Source organism: Echinococcus granulosus (assembly GCF_000524195.1).
Source record: "Echinococcus granulosus chromosome Unknown EG_S00012, whole genome shotgun sequence".
In the NCBI taxonomy this organism is placed as follows: domain Eukaryota; kingdom Metazoa; phylum Platyhelminthes; class Cestoda; order Cyclophyllidea; family Taeniidae; genus Echinococcus; species Echinococcus granulosus.
In genome coordinates this window covers 13,436-34,018 of record NW_020170392.1, presented here as the reverse complement: position 1 = coordinate 34,018, position 20,583 = coordinate 13,436, and the positions used below count along the sequence as shown (strand labels likewise).

General features: G+C 42.5%; 4 protein-coding genes across 4 annotated transcripts; 2 read left to right on the top strand and 2 right to left on the bottom strand. All coding sequences in view use genetic code 11, as the record gives it.

Moving 5' to 3' along the window:
- Positions 1–581: 581 nt before the first annotated feature.
- Positions 582–3,599, bottom strand: EGR_02557 (Solute carrier family 2, facilitated glucose transporter member; the record flags this gene model as incomplete). The annotated part of the gene is made up of 10 exons (XM_024491806.1): positions 582–845; positions 1,432–1,508; positions 1,585–1,786; positions 2,039–2,220; positions 2,375–2,660; positions 2,728–2,829; positions 2,868–3,067; positions 3,102–3,272; positions 3,307–3,431; positions 3,514–3,599. The coding sequence occupies 10 exons, from the start codon at positions 3,597–3,599 to the stop codon at positions 582–584; spliced, it is 1,695 nt and encodes a 564-aa protein (XP_024353621.1).
- A 1,559-nt stretch (positions 3,600–5,158) lies between these two features.
- EGR_02556 (60S ribosomal protein L26) lies at positions 5,159–5,628 on the top strand (the record flags this gene model as incomplete). The annotated part of the gene is made up of 2 exons (XM_024491805.1): positions 5,159–5,467; positions 5,509–5,628. The coding sequence occupies 2 exons, from the start codon at positions 5,159–5,161 to the stop codon at positions 5,626–5,628; spliced, it is 429 nt and encodes a 142-aa protein (XP_024353620.1).
- Positions 5,629–6,149: 521 nt separating this feature from the next.
- Positions 6,150–14,984, bottom strand: EGR_02555 (Leukotriene A-4 hydrolase; the record flags this gene model as incomplete). The annotated part of the gene is made up of 12 exons (XM_024491804.1): positions 6,150–6,270; positions 6,342–6,446; positions 6,571–6,813; positions 7,086–7,254; positions 7,516–7,657; positions 7,745–7,951; positions 9,252–9,465; positions 12,022–12,182; positions 13,072–13,252; positions 13,394–13,527; positions 13,768–13,950; positions 14,925–14,984. The coding sequence occupies 12 exons, from the start codon at positions 14,982–14,984 to the stop codon at positions 6,150–6,152; spliced, it is 1,920 nt and encodes a 639-aa protein (XP_024353619.1).
- Positions 14,985–16,508: 1,524 nt separating this feature from the next.
- Positions 16,509–19,282, top strand: EGR_02554 (TATA-box-binding protein; the record flags this gene model as incomplete). The annotated part of the gene is made up of 6 exons (XM_024491803.1): positions 16,509–16,582; positions 17,959–18,192; positions 18,327–18,570; positions 18,769–18,872; positions 18,945–19,039; positions 19,164–19,282. 6 exons carry the CDS (start codon positions 16,509–16,511, stop codon positions 19,280–19,282), a joined length of 870 nt encoding a protein of 289 aa, XP_024353618.1.
- Positions 19,283–20,583: the final 1,301 nt, after the last annotated feature.

The following is a 20,583-nucleotide window of genomic DNA, read 5'->3' as shown; positions in this document are numbered from 1 at the left end:
AACGCGAGTGTGCAGTCGCTCAGGGGGTCAGTGGTGTTCACAAAGACGGGAAACTACTTCGTTCGCGGATTTGTGCACCTCCTGCCGCTACCATTTACCGACGCGGAAACTCCTCCCCCGGGGCTCAGAGTACCACCCGCCCACACGTTCTTTGCGCCCATACAAGAAACTCCCCACTCCTTTCTCTTTCACGTGCGCAACTAGCCTCCTCAGCGCCTACAGATACCGCTCGCATTGACTGTGATAGAACTAGTTTTTTGCGACGTTTTAACAATTTTCTTCTCTTTAAGCCTTCTGGCTGTGAAGATCCCTCTATTTGTTCACCACCAACTCACCTCCACGCGATGAGAATCTGGTGATTATTTGTCCTGGTTTTCAAAATAAAGTCTAGTTGGTATTGTGAACTTCCGACATTTTCTTTATACTAGTGCACTGCGCGATTGTATCACTATCCAACTGGAAAACCGTTGAACAGTCTCAATTTCCAGGTATAAAAGTACAAGATCCGATGGCGAAGCCCATCTGAGGTGGTTTTCATAAGCTGCGCTAGCATACTCATCGTGAGGCCGACACCTTGACCGCTAAAGCCTGGGTAAGAATAGAATTCGAGACATGCGATCGCAAGTGCAGCAGTCCAAAGTCCGATCACAGCCTATCTGGGATGACTTTCGCACGCGGTACCCGGAACAGATTTGGTGACCGCTTATCGTAGAGCCGACACTTAGAATGCTAAAGCTTGGATGTGAGGGGAACAAGGGTCGCACAACCTCCTGAATTTCAATGCCGCTTTGAACTTTGTGGATGCTCGTTTCAACTTCCAACACATCGATAAAAGGGGCGTACGTCTGTATTTTAAAGTAGCAAAATCAGCATAGCTAAGAGTCCACGTCCGTCAAATAAGTATTGAACTTCAATGTGAGTGAACCCAAACAAGGCGTTTAAGATCGCCAAGGTATGAACAATAGTGCGATAAAGATTGCTTCCAAAAAGCTGTTGATCACAATAAGTACTTTATTTAAGTCAAATAATCCAATTAGGAGATTAATATGAAATACAATACGGCTGTACAGAAATCAAGATCACATTGTGAAAATGAAATTTGATGAGATGAAAGAAAAAAGGAAAAGGGCGCTAAAATCTGACCTTATCGGACTCCGTCGCATCTAAAAGATTTAAATCACAATCAGGAAATCAGCATCTGAAAAGAGTCAGGTATCTCAAAAAACCCAGGCAAGTCGTGTAACGCAAGCTCATTCGTAAATTTTGACGATGCGATGAAGCTCTAGTACATTAAACGTCACAATTTCGCCGTGAAAACCATTTGATTACCCGTACCATGGTGAATGAAAAAAAAAGGCAACATGATGCGATTATGCAGTAGCACGCGTTGTACTTTAGTTCTTATCCAGCGTGGCAGCCTTCGACACCCACAAGGGATGCATACATACAGGGTGATTTAAAAGGCGAGAGCTTCGGACTTAGAGCCATCTGAGATACTGTTGCTCCAACTTAAGAAGCAGGAGGATTTTTCATGGGCAAAACTCGATTGAATTGCTCATAAGTAGGTTAGAGAAAGCCACTCACTGTCGCCATCTTCGCTGGGAAGGGAGTGAGTGTAAGAGCCGAGGGCGACATCGTCCCCTCCGCCGCTGGCCATGCGCACAAACTCCTCCTGCACATCGCAAGGGGGTCGGCCCTTCGTCTCTGGCAGGTATAGGTAAAGCAGAGCAATAAAGATCACCAGCAGGCCAATGAACGGCATGAAGGAGAAGTCCTTCAAGTATTTCTAGAAAGTGGAACTAGTAGTTACAGGGCAGCTGTGGGCAGACAATTTTTTATCAAGTTTTCGAGCTACTATGACATTTCTATCGACAGTTTCCGATCCAACTCCCAACCTGTTTCAGTGATACAGGCATTGGGAGATTATTTGAAAATCGAAAGGCGATTCTACGATTTCGTTTGGCAAAACTGCAAATCCAGAATTATCACCCTGCCGCTAGGTCAGGCATAACAGATTACAGATGAGGTTAACAAACACCACCAAGGTGAAGAGCAGCGCTGTCTTAAAAAAACGAAAGATGAGGAAACTTGCCAAGAGAAGAGGGTATCCAAGGCTGATAACAATTTGAGCGAGCCAATTAACGATGACTGTGATCACAATGGCAGGATCACGTGTCTCCTGCACAAATAATTCAGCTACCACAAACCACGGGATTGAACCTGTAGGTAAATAGGAGTCGATATTTGAACGGGGACGGCACCACATGCTTTAACCCTAACCGATCTTGACTCGGAAAAATTGAATAAAATATCCGAGCAAATACGGCAGTGAGCGAAAGACAACATAATCTGATTCCAAAAAATAGCAGCCTACCTGGTCCGATAGCGAAACCGCCAACGAAGATATAGATAAAGGTGATGGCAAGGTAGACAAGGCCAGAGGCGTGGTTGCGAAGAGCCAAGCCGATGGTGATGATGACAGCGCTGCAAAGCATCATACTGAGACCGCCTATAAGAAGAATTCGCCGACCGACACGTTCGATAAGAAAGATGGAGACCACGGTGATGACAACAATCATTGAGCCCACACCCAACGTCGCATACACGGCCTGTGAAGTAAGTCCGATGCTTTCAAATAGCGAAGTGGAGTAGAAGAGCGCCTACAACAAGCACATTAGTCCGATTTGGGGTACATGACTTGAAGGGCATACAGGTTACGGAGCTCACAGCATTTATTCCGGAGAACTGTTGGGCCAAGTGAGCTACAACGGCAACAAAGAGAGCCAAACGCAGAGCTTTGATGTGGAAGAGGTCTTTCAGCGGAAATTTCTACAAGTATTACAATGGTAGAGGTAAAGGAAAACTACGGCATGGTTTTCGTTTCCGTCATCTTGTTCAATTAAAAGCTCTCTGATCTCCTCATTAACAACTTCAGTATCGCCTCGAAGCCAATAAAGGGCAGATTTCGCACCCTCCAGGTCCCGACTATTCAACAGAATATAGCGAGGGCTATCTGGGCAAATCCAGAAGAGGAGAAGTAGAACGACCGAGGGTAGGATTGTCAGACCTAGAAGTTAGTCTATATTGTTAGAAAAACAAACCGAGGAGATAAGGCCAGAGTTTTGTCGACCCCATTAATTCTTGCAAACCGAGGATTTGGGAAACCAGAATGGCGCTGACAATGGCTAATTGGTGCATTATCCCCGACATACCGCGAATGCTGACTGGAGCGATTTCTGCGAGATACACTGGTGCTATCCCGGTGAAGGCGCCTAATGTAGCAGTAAGAATCAGATGACTCCTTACCACAGGCAAATCCAACGAGCACTCTGCCGACGATGATCATTTCAAAGCTAGCAGCTGCTTGACACGCCATCATCAGGAGAGATCCAATGGCCATCGGAATGTTGAAGATGAAAAGAGACAACTTTCTGAAACAGTAAAGCGAAAATAACAACCACAGAGTAATCCCTTGTGGGATACTTGGATTGATAAAAATTGCGCCAGACCCACCGTCCCACTTTATTTGAGACAGAACCTCCAAACAATGCACCGAAAATACCACCTATCGGAAATCCAGCAACAACGAGGCTGCTCATTGCCTGAACAAACTCTGATGAAGGTGGGCCGCTTCTGCTTATGCATATGTTTTGGATAAATTTTTCAATTAGCTAAGCGACAACATAAGGAGAAAAAAACCTACCGGAAGAGGACTATTAATGACGCCAGTTTGAAAACCAAACTGAAACGAGGAGCCAAATACAATTACCACTGTAGCGAACACGTAGTGAAAGTTAACCATTCTAAAGAGGAAATAGTTAGAAACGTATATGACCAAAGTAACTCAGTAATGGGCCAAAAGCACAATTTTTATGTGCCATATTACTTTGCATAAATGTGTAAGCTATAATAATAGGAAACCAACCACATAATACAAAGCTCTCAACGAGACCGAGCAGTGCGTACGCTTCCACAAGCTCAAGAAAACCACACCCGGCTTAAAAAACAACTAGTGCGACAAATGACACCAACTTGTCAATTTGGCCTGAGAAATCAGGAAAGAGTGCGTTTAGTCCCAGATTGAACCACATCAACGAAACCGTGGAGTACGCGTATTGATGAAGGCTTATTGTCTAACATTACATGAATAAAGACTAGATTTTACAGTTAGGCTTTAGTGTCAAAAGGACTAGTGAAATGAGTCTGTTTATAAGGATGACAAAGAACATGCCATGTAGGAGCATTAGCCACTTACTACGCGCGACAAACTACGAGGTAGGCTACCCACAGCCCTTTTGAAAATAAGGCAGCACGATGTTTGCGAGTGCAAGTTTATGCGTACAAACAAACGCACAGTTAGGATAACACATCAGAGTAAATGCTTTCAAAGCTCGAAATAGCCATTAGAAGTAAAAAATCCAAAGCGCACTCAAAACATGAAGCTGATTTAAACTGTCAAATTCATACTGAAACGCAAAAGGATCCCTTCCGTTTTTTAAAAAAGTGGTCATATGAGGCTTATAATTGTGGAGCGAGACTCCTCGGTCTCCGCTTCCCAATTCCTAGCGTTGCTAGACGAGCCCGGTTGGTTTGCTTTGGACATCTTTATTAAAGACGACAAGATGTATAGGGAAAATGCAATATTCAAGAAGGAGGGGAGCCGCAATCACTGGGTAAGGGAGAGGGCGATCCAGTTACAAGGTTCGAATTTCCTGCTTGACTCCTCCCTGAAAGGCAAATTCAAACAACATAAGTATTACATAATGATGAGTGAATTACTTTAGGCTAAGATTTTAATAATTTGCTGTGCATGTTGCAGCTAATTACGGCTTTTGTAATTTAAAATATTCATGGATAAGGAAACGTTCAGTCATGTTCTCACAAGCAAAAGGAGTTGTTTAATTGAAGACTCATAACAGGTTATAAAAAATTCACATCGAAACTTTTTAATGCACGTAAGGTCTCTTTAGACTCTAAATTGTGTAGGACCCTAATTATTCGCATATGTTGCCTTTAAACTTAACTATTTTAAAGAAAACTCACAATGTGACTAAATAAACAATCGTTGCTTTCCAGCAAATAATTCTACCACTTTAGATCTGTTAGGCGATTGTTTTAAATGGTAGTTGGGCGGCTACTTTCTTGTTTTGTGTCGAGTATGAAGTTCAACAAGGCCGTCAGTTCTTCTAGTCGCAAAGCCCGTAAGAGGCACTTTAATGCCCCATCACATATCAGACGGCGGCTGATGAGCGCTCCTTTGTCGAAGGAGCTTCGTACAAAATACAAGGTTCGTAGCATGCCAATCAGACGTGGGGATGAAGTGCAGATAGTGCGTGGAGAGCGCAAGGAGAATTCCTCCGCTAAAGTTATCAAAGTATATAGGAAGAAATTCGTGATCCATATCGAACGCGTCCAATGTAAAAAAAGCAATGGTGTTTATGTCCCAATCGGTATTCACCCATCGAACGTAAGTGACTCGCTTCCCTCTCTGGGTTACTTATTTTTTAGGTTGTTATTACTAAGCTAAAGCTCGACAAGGACCGAAGAAACCTCTTGGAACGGAAGGCTGCTGCTAAACTTGCTGGCATGGACAAGAACAAGTACACTGAGGAGGTTCTGGAATCCTAGGTGTGTACAAATAAATTCTGAACAAATGGACGTTTCGTACCACCTTTGCTCTTCATGGGTTTCGTTAAGTTGTTCCATCGGCCTAAGTTCTACAGATGCGCTTTGTTATGTGCTCGCAGTTTATTCCATGGTAACCCGATACGTGCGCACTCTTAAGGTCAATCCTGCGATTTCATTTTGAGTGGTGGCTCACCTCCATCTACCCTAGTGTATGTGATTGGGCCAATAGGCTATCAGTCCCCCACTCAGTTGACCTCTTCCCCCCATAGGGCATCGCCAACGCCATGTATTTCCACACTAGTTATTTATTTACTTCGAGTCTAGGTTGACTTGGGTCCGCTGCATACTTGCTGGGCGGTCGACGTTGAAGAGCAGGAATATAGTTCGGTGCTGACTTTCACTGGCTCTTTGGATCTGGCGCTGGGAAGGAGGCGGATGAGAGGGGTGTAGAGAAGCAACAAGACTAGTGGCGAAGCAAATCACAACGAGAAAGACGAGTGAAAGATGTGGTGTTCGCGACTCTATGGACTGAGCTCGATGTCTTTCTCCACCAGTTTTGCGGTTGTGGGGTGCATGTACTGCTTGTTCGCCTTGTAGTTGTTTATTGCCTGCTGTTTAATGGACGGCCAGGCCACCAGAGCCCTAGAACCAAAAAAGACGAAGTGGGAGTGGGCGAACTCGACTGTGGGGTGTGCACGAGGTGTGGAACGTACTTGTAAATCGGTCTTGTGTACTTCATTCGCCCTTGACTGTTGAGGAATTCCAGGGCGCCGTCCACACCCGGAAGGTATTGCGAATAGAGAACGATTAGGGACCATCTAAAAAAGTGGGGACGGGTTGTTCATTTTTGCCAAGATGGTGAAGTCTTACGCTACTCACTACCTATAAGTACGTCATCTAGGTTTACGTGATTGCAAGGGCAAAAATACGTTAGCGACTAACAGAAATCGGATTTCCGCATTTTTAGAAGTTGACACTGCAAGCATGTTGTTGAGAACGAGGAGATTGTCATGCGAGAGGGGGACGCATTTGAGCAGACGTCGCCAGAGTAACTGACGCTGAAGTGGAAGCATTGTCTCATACTGGCCTCGTACGTAAGCCGCTGATTCGGCGTCACTGCCCAAGGGAGTGTTTTTTATTCTCTCTGCTACTTTGTCCACCACCGACGATAGTTTTCGGTTGGTTCTGCAATAAAACATGGAAAGGGCAAAATCGTGTCAACTTTATTCCTGACAAGAGAAGTGAGGTCAGACGGTACCTATCAATTTTGATCACTTGAAATCGGCTAACTTGGACATAAAGCGGGGGCATGCGCGATGTTTGAACTATTACTTGGTTGGTTGGGGTACTTTTGCAAAAGAAATACTGGGGACTGCTCAGTCTGGCCTATTCTACTACTGAAGGCAGGTTTTTCTCTTGGGTAAAACAAGCATAATAATAGTAAGGTAAAGACTCACTTAGGCACCCAGGGGATTGAACCGGCGTGGTAAAGCCAAGTATTCCAATCGATTTCCTGAAGAATATTTTTCCCGAGGTGAGCGGCCAGGAATTCTATCCAAACTCGCGTGCTGAGAGAATGCCGACGAAAATGCGATATATACGACTTCAACCAAGAAAGGACGGCCGCTAAAGGATAATGGTTAGTAGGATATAAGAACCCTCAGTGTGGGGCGCAAACTATTCACCTCACTCGCATCAACGCAATCATGTCGTCTGGGGACTTTATTCGGGGTGTGGCAGTGACCGGCCAAAAGCGAATGCTCGATGTGACAACCAACCCGTCGCTACCAGTGTGGGCAGTTTGTGTAAACATTAAAAGCATGATTCAATCGAATGACCTAGTGATTGGAAGCTCTATGATGGATCCAGGTGGGTAATCAAACTCACCTTTACCGTACTTGTTCTCAAGGAAGTAGAGGAAGAGAGAGCCCTTTTGATAAGGCACAATGGAGAAAGCGTCGTCCGTGTGAATTCCCTTCAGACATGGCACCATCTTTGCAAGTGGATGTCCCTCCTTAAATTCTTCCAACTAGGTTTCAAAAAAATATATATATACATACCATGCGGGAATCGCAGGTGGTAAAAAAAGTGAAAAGTAGGAGGAAAAGCAACTCACACAAACGAGCAACTCCTCGTAGCCTAGATCGATGAATAGCTCTCGGTAGTCCGTGCCATAAAGACGTTCCAAGATGAGACCCTCCACATACTTGGTGTGACCCTCGTTCAGCCAAAAGTGTTCCCAGCTGGCGTTGGTCACTAGATTACCCGTCCATGAATGCGCAATTTCGTGGGCGATAACCGATGTCAGAGACTTATCTCCAGCCTAGACAGTTAGAAGATGCACTAGTTTTGGTCTGACTCCGTGGACAAGATAGAGATAAGCTAAAAATGCCTGTCTGTTTTTTGTAGCGTGCAAATCAAAGCGACCACTAATCGCCTTATTTATTCTTTAGAATACCTAGACTTGTCCATTAGTTAAATTCAAAGGACCACCCCGAAAGTTTTATCTCTGATAAGCTTCACGTTATGTTCGTCATTCGACTTTCAAAACAGGCGATACGCCAGAACGAGTAGTTCTTTACATCTCTAACTCAACATGATCCCAGCACGCGTTCATCTCCAAGCTTGATAGGACTAATACTTGTAATCTTAGTATGACACCAAATGTAAAGCCGTATTTGTAAAACTTGTAAAATTCCGGAGGATGTCGCAATAGACAAGCACCGAATTTTCAGCGATGGGCCATCGAGAGAAACACTAGTCTTCCTTGGAAGTCAGAGCGACTGTGTACACGACCAGAAACACATAAACCGGACAGTGAAAGTTATCTAATAATTATGATGAGTATTAGAAATTCGTGTTTTTTGCTGTTCATTTGCACGAATGTATTCACTGACACTTCTGCTTTCAGTACGCCATTTTCCACCCAGGTCTCAGCTCCGGTGTCCCACGTGATTCATTTTCAGGGTTTTAAAGTCATGTATCAAAGTGAAAATTTTTAAGCCATCGCATCGACAAAATCAGTGTGTTTTACCAGTAGTCACACCCTCATTAAACAGTTTTTGATGTTGCAAGCCGTGTCTACGCTAAATCACTGGTATAGCAGGAAAAATAATTCAAAAATGCCAACTTTTAACTGGCAAAATCATGAATCACACAAGAATGATCCTAAAAGACTACACATCTGCACGATAACTAAGGCCATTTAGAGTGACGGTTCAGAAGAAACATCGCCAAAAATAGTACTTGAGAATGTTGGCCATTTCATGAGTAGCCAAGAGCAGCCAAAATGTGCTCTCGGAAATCGAGACCATAACACATACCCAACCAGGGACTCGGACTCGGAGGAAAAAATTGGCGACCACAGTTGAGACGTTTTATTGCACCAATATAAAACCACTACTTCCACTACTGAACTACTGTTCGAAGTTGACTTTAAAGTTTAAATCTAAACCAAGCTGTTTGAAGTGCGATTTGGCACAACCAGTTATCATAAACTGACAATAAGTCACCTACTTACAACACTGAAATTACGTAAGAAAAAAGAAGTCACAAATATGTAACGTTGAGAACGAATGTGCTAAAAAGACCGAACATGAGCGGAAAAAAGATCAGTGACTTACAAGGAGACAGGGAGTGACGAAGGTGAGACAGGGGTTTTCCATACCCCCGTAGGGGAAGCTGGGTGGAAGAACGAGGATGTCATAGACACCCCATTCGTAGTCACCGCAGAGGCTCTCCGCTACCGCAATCATGTCGTCAACCCCTTCAAACTCGGCCTTTGCCCATGGTAGAACACTCGGCTCTGCCCATACAAACGACCGCTGTCCGATACGTCTGCGTGTAGGGAGTGAGGCATGTGGATACTCAGCCACAGGAAGCATGGCCATACAAAGAGCAAGAATACCACAAATTGGCCATGATTTCAGATGGGAATTTATTTACCTCCACAGACCCAGTTTGCCAGACCTCGGTTAACCGTGAATAGGAAACATGAGGGAAGCCAATTTGATCAGTGCGAAAAATTGAGAGTAGAAGTGTCACGTAATCGCCGTGACCTATGATCGAACACATCTGAGACTATGAGATCGCATCATAATGGTGCCATATGTTGTTGAAATACTCGAAACATCCCTATCAAACCAGGCTATAAAATCCAACGGCGACTATTTAAAATACAAGCATAATTTGCGCTAGGAAGCAACCTTTAAGTATCGTGACAAGACAATATATTACAAACACCAAATATTCCAAACTAAAAACCATGAACATACACTTAGCTGAACGAAACAACCAACTTTGACTCGTATACTTCCATTTCTACTCTCCAACAACGAAGTTGTAACTACGTTAACCAAGTTAGCAACAATGCTTCGCAGTCCTGGTGTTTCAGTAGACTCAGATACTCTGCTAAATCATTGATAGGTATGGTGATTCCAAATTCAGGTCCGACTACAAATTATAGCTTTTACATCTCGTTCAGATCTCTGTACAGAGATTTCTCAGTTCAGTTGTTGCTTAAAACGGCCATGACAGATTGATTGCCCACTTTTGCGACTGATGCAAGACCAAACTGGTTTTCAATTTGAGCACTAAACTCAAAAATATGCAACAGTCCACGTCGATATGCAAGTAAACGAACACAGAATGCTTCCTTACAGCTGGTTAACCCTCCCTCCTCCCCGAAAAAAAGCATTCTCATCGCTCATCTTCTTTTTCTTGAACTATACTCTGAAAAATTGCCCAAGTATTTGATCTTTTTCTTCCCTTATAATTTGTTTTTAAGCGAAAGCTCATACTCATCGAACTCGAACTCGAAAAAATCTACGATTTGTCCTGATTTTAAAATTAAGCGAAGCCAATGGCTTTCATATGTAGGAGTGGCGCCTTTTCAGTGAAAATAATGAAAGCGGAAAATAGTTTAAAGCATTTATTTCTAATGGAAATCGTAACCTATATTGCATCATCTAACGGCCACAAAAAGCAGTTTTACCACTTCAGACAAGGAGCTTTAGAACCACAATACAAAAGTACTTTCAAAAAGAACAACCGCGAATCAAAATTATTATCGAAATTTGTAGGACATTCCCCTTACTTCTATGGCGGCCTGGATGATAAAGTTAAAAAAAAGATCTGTCGACAGTCACTCGTTCACTCCGCTCCCAAAAAAATCTTGCTTCAAACACGATTTTTGGTGTGACATAAAACACCAAAACGGCATTAAGATTGTAAGGAGCAGTGTTGCTAATCAACACAGTACAGGAATTCCCGGGACTTACGGCAACTTTATTTCGTGCAAATCAGTGGGCGGGATCAGAGATGGTAGCGCTATTTATCACGAAGCATTTAACTCCGATCCACAAAAATCATCAACAGCGTCAACGGCAGCATCTCGTCCACACAAAACCATTTTAAGCTGGTAATTAGAAAGGTAAAGGAAATGTACAGGATGTAAGTTAAAAAGAGCGGTGACGATTCTGCGCATGTTACAATAGGACGACCGTTAAGTATCCTTTTGGAAAGGTAAGACATTCCTCAGTATAGTAATCAAGATCGGCTTAACAGAAAATCGGTTGCCCTAGATATTCGATTGCAATCCAAACCTGTTTATCTGGTTCGCCTTTTTTGAAGTTGTATAAAAAACGGGTTTCTGTTCTCATCTATTTAACTGGAAAAAGAAGTGCGAAATCGATTCTATGAATTAAAAAAATACATGTGATAGCTGAACTTAAGTGTCGCCATCCAGCACTGTGGTAAAGTTCAGTAAAAACAACATAACAGCACAATGGTATTGAGACCAGCTGGATACGGCGCTGCGAAGTAGGCAAGAGAAGTAAATTGCTGCAATCGCATCGTCAGCAGCAGTAACTACAGCGATAAGGTCACGCAACGTGTACCGAGTAAAACATGGTAGGGCTAGTAACGGAGGTCAGGGCGGTGGCTGTACGAACACACGGCTGGACAGCCCGACATTAACAATGCAGCTGCGGCACGCACACACAAATACAACCACACAGAGGAAGAAACGGGAAAAACAAATGCACTATTTTAAACTTTACAATCAGTAATCAAGTTCTCGGGACGTGCATTAAATGACTTCAAGACTGAAATTTCCTCTAACGATGTCCCACGTGCGAAAATGAATAAACGAGTTTTAGGCGAAAACTGGACAATCCACTAAAATGCGCAATCTGGAAATTTTAATAAGTTAAGGTGGATTGGCACAATAATAACGCCGATGCAAAACACAGCTGACAATGCCCCCAAGCTAGCAGGAATTCGTATTCGACGTTTGGCCTTCGAAACCCTGAGATTTGACCCCAACATCTACCTCAGCGATGACTCAGAAGGTAGAAGCAACCTTGTGAGATGCGTAAATGAGGATAAGCTTACGCGTGATCCAGCTCTCCACAGGCCAGAGCAACGAGATAGCTAGGAATAGGGATGTCCTGATGGAAGTAGTGGATAGAAGGTTTTTCCGGCTCATCGCAGTGACCTGAGGGGGTCGAACGATGCGCGCCCATCAGCACCGTCACTTCCGGTGGTGCGAGCACCTGCAAATCACGAGGCTGAACGAGTAAATTCTTTTCAAAATATAAAAAAGTAGAACACACACGTGAGCATGTGGCGATCCAAAAAGCCGATCAAGCTTTACATTCTTATAGTGCAAATGTGTTGGAATTTTGGAATCAAATAAGCGGGAATGGATGCCCAAAAGTGCATAATGCGCATGCATCACCGTTGAGTCCGAGCTGTCAAACTGGGCACTAATGCTGAAAATGGTCCACATGTCAGAAGAAAAACCGCGATGAATATTTCACATTTAGTACAGCATTTTGACGACTTAATATTGAAGAGGTGAATTGTGTGAGGTCTTAACCGAATGGGATAATATGGATGAGACATAAATCCACAAGGAATATACACATGGTCAGAAGCATAGTAAGTATGATTCGAGCAAATTCATGTAAACACGAGAAAATTGGCAACATGCACAAATCGCATGGTCAGTCAATGTCCGGAGTGCACGCGAAATAAAACGCAACCTCGATCAAATTTTTAAACAATATGAATCCGATTGACATGGCAGTTTATACCAATCATAACCACCTAGAAATCCTTAAATAAATCATTTTTTGCAGAAGTTCCTTGGCTTCTCGTCAATCATTTTTGGCATCAAAAGCACACTTTTCAAACTATTAATGACCACAGTGTCCAGAGCAAGAGTATAAGCATCAGCTGTCATGAAATACTAATTATGGCCACTTAGAGGCGAAAACAGATCACCAGCGTGTCAATATCATTGGAGTTATTAAAGTTACCCAATAAGCAGTTTAAGATCGGCTACCCGTGAGAGAATAAACAAGCTGTGCTGTGGATTAGTAATAAAATGTCCGCGGACAAAAAACCGATTTTGGAAAAGATTAAGAGGACTCCACTCACACTCGCACTGAAGGTGAATTTGACCCGAGGTGTATCTTGGCACGGGAAGAGACTACGCGCGTGGATAGCCTGGCATTGGGTAAACAAAAAGGGCTGCTTTTTATCTGCGGTCATCTGAGCATCCAGCCACTGAAGTGCAGAGGACTGCGGCATAGTGCAGTACTCTATGACCACGACAAACCTAGAAGAAAATCACGTGGAGAACCAGATGTCAGTTATGACAATGAACTTGTTTGCGCCACCCAATACCAACGTGCATCCTGCATGCTTCAAGTTGCAATGAAGAAAATAGTCAATAAGACAACTAAGCCAAATATCTCACCGGGAGGTTTGTAGACCAACTTTAATTGAGAGCACATTTCCCAAGTTAGGGTAAGATCCCGCGTCTACGGTAAATTCCACGGGTTCATTGTTAATATGTATGCGAGATACATTGATGTCCTTGATGTCCAATCTCTGCAAACACGATGAAAAGGATTAGTTTACTCTCCATGTAATACACCAAAATATGCATTAGCTGGCAGATGGATGAGGAAAATAAAACAGATGCAGATTTATATTCCGGCTGTTTTTAAGTGGAATTGACAATGAGCTGACTTAATTCATCTTGGAGGTCCGAAAGGAGGAGATGTTCAATAAAGTATGTGAAAAAGGATTAGGACGAATGTAGGAATGTAGAAAGGAGGAAAAGCGTACCAAAGTATCCCGACAACTCGCAAAAAAATCCATCGGCATCAAGTGCAGTTTAACGCAACCACTGACAACTTTAGCATCAAAATCTACTTTCCAATCAAAGTCAACATGTTGCGTTAAGAAAAGCTCCGGATTTGACTCAGAAGAAGGGTCATCTATGGGCTCCAACTTCAGGTCGGCGGCTCCCTGCATAAATAGATAAGCGCTGTTTTCAAACGAGGCACAAACTACAGGCATACGTAAATTTTAAAGCATAAGGACATTTCCTAAAACAAACGCGCCTTTGAGCACAGCTCAATCACGCAAAACTAATAATAGCAACCACGAAGAAAAGAACATGATATCTTTAGTCCTGGGCAGTGTCAACTGTCATAGTTGTCGATTCCAAGTCTGGGATCTTACGACGCGTTAAATATATCAAATTGGAACATGGAAGTGGAAAAAAGCAGTCCACAACTTCCTGTAAACGAAAAATGCATAGGTGGAAAATGGTCAAGGAGCAAAAATAAAGCGAAAGGTCCAAAGCAGCTTATCAATACACCAAACAGAACCTCCACACACTGATAATATTTCCGCATTTGGAAGAGCCAAGTTTGCAAATCCGAAACTGATGGGGACAAACTACACTTATTCATAGCAACTCAGTCAAATGTTTGGGGGAAGTTAAAATATAAATAAGAAAATGGTGAAACTAATCACAGGCTAACGACAAGCATACATTGATTTTGCTAAAATAGACTATCAACAAAAGCAAGCATGTCAGAAGGTTAACTGATTTTACTCAGAATTAAACACATTATTAACGGTCGAGAATCCCGTAATGACCTGAGAGGACTTACTAATTGGCGTGGACACGACATTTGCTTTACTAAAGTGAAACAGAGGCCAACTACTAATAATACGGGGGTGATTGGGCTACTTGAAAGTGCACTACTGTTGGGTAAACTAAGCCACATATATATAAACAATAATTATTTAATTGCATAAATACTGTCACCATATTTGAAGCCGTAAGGTGCTAAAAAATTTGTGCCAAAAACAATAAAGTTTTGTTTTATTGACATTCCTTATTTTTTCGCTGCCAATTTGTAAGCAAAACCACCTCATTATAATACTAGAGGAATGAAATAATTCTGTAATCATGTGTACCAAATCCTCACCTTGTCAGCAATCCATGCTGTTGCAAAGTTTTTCAAGAGCTTAAACTCCTGCTCCACCATGTACAAAGATTATTTTCAATCATTGATAATTAGTTTTAAATTTTGTGTTTTAATTAATTATAAGGTGGTGCCCTGTGCCTCCTCTAAAGTCGCGGTATCCTATGTCAATACAGGAAATTTTGTTCTCGTCAAAAAAGTTTAGGAAGAAAAGTTGGGCGGCGACTCATGCCTCTGAGCAGAAGCACAACCTGTAGACTCTGGGAGCCCATCATAGTCAGCAAACATTTCTTATCATTTCACAACTCTCTTCTAACTCCGAGCGTTGCCTCTGTAGGTGTCTTCAGTCAATTTTCTGAATCGACCATTGCAACGTAATCAACGCTTATAAGACTACCTTCCGAGCCTAAAACGGTAGTTGTTGCATTTCTTTGTGGATGAAAGGATATCATATCTAACTCTAATTATTCATTCCGGTAACTCAATTCTTTCCTAAGTTTTTCTTGCTTGCAAAGTGTATGAGACACAGGGGAAATCAATAGATTCATTCTGCTCAAAGCTAAATAATGTGCCTGAAATTATGCGTTTCGCATGCCAATAAATGTGTGTAGGAAAATTCACATGATAGTAAAGCTGTTTAGCAAAACCAAACCCCAAATTAACCTTAACACAATTCAATTTATGCATTGACTTGTTTCCACTTTGTTTTTATTTCACTCGTGTCCAGCCGTTCATGTGCGCTATTCACAGCTTTTAGAGAAGTAAAGGAGGTACGGCTTGACTACGCACTTGAGACCTTAGGCAGTGTAATGGGCCTCATGTTCACCCATCTATAGTAGATCCTTGCAGTCTGCTACGTTAGGATTTGGTAATCAGCCTTATAAATCATTTGGTTTTTTTCAATTAACATTACCTATCTATGCCACCATTGTAGCGCAATATGTCCTTTCTGAAGTCGCACAAAAGAGATGAGAGGTCATTAGCATGTACGGAAGGCCAGGCCCAAGAAAATTAAAGTAGGCAAAAACCATAGTCTACTATGTTTGGAGAAGTGATGATGTTTTAAACCACAAAACAAGCTTTACCATAACTTTACAGATACGCAAGAGGAACCAAATTTACGCTGTGGTAAGGGTATTAACTTAAGTTCAGGGAGAACAGAGACGGTCAATTAATTGTCAGAAAGGCTTGCAATGTAGAAGGCGACTTGCTACTGCAGAACCCATTGCTTGAACTTCATTAGTTAACACAAAGAATTACGTTGGCATTATCTACATTAAACTTGTAAGGTAGCTATAAGTGCGGCCGAGACTTCAAACTGCCGGATGATTGTAAAATCCCTGGAGCAATTACGACCCCTAGTAAACAAGCACAATGCAAATACTTGATGTTGTGATAAATGTTAAGCTACACTTTCGCCCTGCAGCACGATACTGCAACCACTAAACAAATTCCAGGTCTCCTGCAGTTCTGTATCGTCAGTTCTTTGACACTACTTAAATTATTAAAATTTCAGAAAAGACGGGAGACCCTACAGCAGATCAATCACTTATCAAGATGATATAATAAAGTTCGGGAATTGAAGTAATGCATGTCTGCCAACCGTCTAAATCTACGGGTCCAAATCTTCTCAAAATGCTTGGCAAACACCATTGCCGGGAGTAACATATATTGTAGGGTGAGGCTCATCGGTCTCAACATCCCTGTTCCTATTGCTCTTAGAAGAACCCGGTTGGTTCAATTTAGACATATTTATTAAAGAGGAAAAGATCGAGAAGGAAAGTACAGCGTTTAAGAAGGAGGGGGGGAACAGCAATCACTAGGCACGGGAGAGGACGATCCTGTCACTAGATTCGTATTTCCAGCTTGCCTCCTCCCTAAAAGATACATTAAAGCAACATAGGTGTTACAATATTGCTAACGCACATAAGATAGGTCAGTTCACCAACACGGACCAAAGGCCACTTCACAGAGCGAGCTTACTGTAATTCGGTGGTGGCTTATCCCTCAGTATTGGCGAGGCGCCACTTTTGAACTTCTGTTTTTGCCTTCTTGTACCTAGTTGGGTGCGCTGGCCTTCGGGCCATGCCAGTAACCCAAACACCTTCTCTGTGCTGAATATATATTCTGCCCAAGTATTATGTCTTCTTTCGTCTTCAGGGTAATCTCGGGACGCTAAACCATAATCGACCGAGACTTAAATTTCTGCAAAGCATGTAGCAAATTGCTGCGGTAAATACGCGGGTGTTCCTCCTTGATACTACAAGGCAGAATATTCTGTAACAGATGTTTGGAGAGATGGCAATTTAACAGCTTTTTATTTTGCAAATAGTGTTTTTCTGTAGAACCTAATATCGTAAAATTGTTTGATTAGTTTTTAATTTCAGGCACATTACTTTTTCGATATCTAAAAGCCAGAGCCTTCAAAATCTTTCATTCTTAACTCTTGTCACTACATTGATCTGGCAAAAAATTAAAGAATAATAATGTATTTTGGTTAGCGTTTTAACTTTCGTTCATTTTAAATTTTGCGAATTTTGTTTAAGTGTTCTCGTCTTGATTGGCTGGAATGTCCAGTATTTATAATAAGCTTTTAGCATGAAGTAAGTTGCCTCTGTTCCCTCCAGATCGGGGTGCTCGTGATATGTTTCCTCAATGATATTTGGGCAATTTACTTGTGCGTTGTAATTCTAAAGACGATGTTCTGTCATTTGTAAATCTGCACCTTTATCCCATTCCGAAGGGCTAGTTTTTCCTTTAGGGTTATAAACTTTCAAGCTACATGACCTCTTTCCTTTAATATGGAGTTTGTGACAGAACGCATTTATGTCTAACGTCAGGTTCCCCAACAACACTAGCTTATTTTACCTGTCTTTACCGGTGACGCAAAGTATTCAAATGCCAGACGTTTCTACTTGATTTCTGCGCTTCGTATTTGAGATATTTCAGGTATTAGAGTTTGGTTCTATGCAAGTGTAATATTAGAAGGCCCATTTTTTGTGAATTACCTTACTAAAAGCCCATTTGATTCCAACAGTCCCTCGTGGACCCCTCAGCCAAGCAATGTGAGCATCGGCAGCGTCCTCACCAGCAACCCTCCGGGTTCCGTCGAGCAGATGCAGCCAACTCCCGTCAACCAGCTTGTCAGTGTTGTTGGAAGCTACGCTGCTCCTTCCAGCGCTCAGGCACACAGTAGGCCGCCGTGTACTCCAAACACTCCTGGTACACCATTCCACGAACGCGATGGCGTAATACCTCAGCCACAGCTACAGTAAGTATCATTCCCGTCGATCACCACCTTTTGTTGGGGATCTGCCGTGGTTTTACTAGTCGCTTAATTATTAGAAATGGGCTTGAACAGCTTTTCTCTGCATAAATGTATTCCGAGGAATTCATTGCTTTCAGAAATATCGTGTGTACAGTGAATCTCGAGATAAGGTTGGACTTAAGACGGATAGCTCAAAGCGCACGTAACGCTGAGTACAACCCGAAACGATTTGCTGCCGTGATCATGCGTATCCGGGAGCCACGAACTACTGCACTCATCTTCTCCTCCGGCAAAATGGTCTGCACTGGTGCCAAAAGTGAGAATGAGGCGCGTCTTGCTGCGCGCAAGTACGCCCGAATTATTCAAAAGTTGGGTTTTGATGTAAGATTCACTTTTCTTGGTTTTTGATGTCCTGCTATTTTCAATTACTTCACGTGTTTAGGCTCATATCTGATGGTCTGTTATTTTTGAATCGGCTGACCTGGAACACAATCGTCGACATGTCGTATAGCGTCGTGCCATAGTGTATTCCCCAAGGTTTGAGACAAACTTTTTCATGGATTATTTTACTTCTTTTAGGCTCGATTCAAAGGTTTCACAATTCAGAACATGGTGGGGTCCTGTGACGTGCGGTTCCATATTCGTCTGGAGGGTCTAAACGCTGCACAAAAGAAATTTACCACGTAAGTTCCAGCTCAGACGAAAGAGAGGCATTCTAAAACAAGACTAAGTAATATCAAGGGAATTTTCTTTAGGTACGAACCCGAGTTGTTTCCCGGGCTTGTTTATCGGATGCAAAAGCCCAAGATTGTCCTTCTGATTTTCGTGTCAGGGAAAATCGTCTTAACCGGTAAATATTTTCATGCTTAACTACACTTTTGTTAAAAACACTGACATAGAACGAGTGTAAATCACGTCAAGCGAAATGTCAGCAACTATATCGTGTCTCATAGTCTACTTTTCATCTCTTACAGGTGCCAAAGTGCGAGATGAGATCTATCAAGCCTTCAGTAATATCTATCCAATACTAAAGAACTTTATGAAATTGGATTCAGACAAATCGGGACTGCATCAACAAGCAATCAGTGGATAATTGCTATGCTTATCCGTATGTGCATAAAGAACTAGCCTTTCAGTCTCCTGTATACACGACCAGATGATCCCACTCCGATGCTGTTTTTCTATCATGTCAAATGCTTACGTCTTCAATCTCTCTGGCAATAGAGTTTTTACTGATATTGACTATACATTTTCTTGTCTTTGGATGGCAGAAATGCATGGGCCAAGTTTTGCCAACTCCTCTTCCGGTGATTGTGTCCGTAATATAATTCGGTTGCCTAGTTATGATTTAAGGGAATCGTGGTTACTGAGTAGCTGTTTACGAGTGTCAAGAGTTGGGGAATTGGGTGGTTCACGCGTCACGGATTGATTTGTCCCATTGGGCACGTGAATTTGCGTATGGCAGCATGTCCGGGGTGTGAATAGCGATCAGCCTCCTGATTATCTGAGTTTACTTTTCGGTTTTCAGCTCAAGAAGAGTATATTCTCGTCCTGTTTTGTATAATTTCTCGAATCAGTTCTAGACTATGTTTTCAAGTTATGATCGAAGGAGTGGTCGCCATCATCAAGTGGTTTTAGTTGAGTGCAACGTTGATGAGGAAGATGGATGGATGCGGAGCCCAAGGGATTGTCCGCATTTCCCCAACAGTTGGGAGCGACGCACTAACCCCGAAAATAATAGTCCTAGAAGTTTCATGAATCGACACGCGCTGGAAATGATACGGATTCTTAATTGTGTACCCCCAGGGTACTCTTTCTGTCGCGATCAACACATGGGATTTTTCGAGGTGCCTTCACGACCCTCCATGCCTCTAACGAAAGCCACACAAACAACAGATTTAAATAGGAAAGAATCATCTGAGAATGTGCGCACACAACGCAAACTAGATGTACGGAGAAATCACACTACCACCAACGTATCATATGGGGTGAAGCCGAAACAGTCAGCACCAACAAAACAGCGCTCTCAAGGCAGCTCGACTTGCAAGACCTCTAAGATGATACCCTCTACGTGTCCAAGTTTTATCGCTGTCGTTACACAATCCACAATCAATACCACAAGAAAATCCTCATGGAATAGAAGCACAAAAATCAACATCTCCACTATGACACATACATTACCCATGCAGTCCATTATGAAAGGGGAACCAAAAATTGAAGTATCACTTCCAACTCGACAGAAAAAAGTGAGAATTACGTATGCCATAAATTACACATATTACTTAAACAGGCACTATTCCGAGGTTACTAGAGTCTATAGAAATTACTACAGCAAGATCGAAGCTTGTATTCCCATTGTTCAGTCGAACTGCTGTTCCTTTAACCGTGTAACAT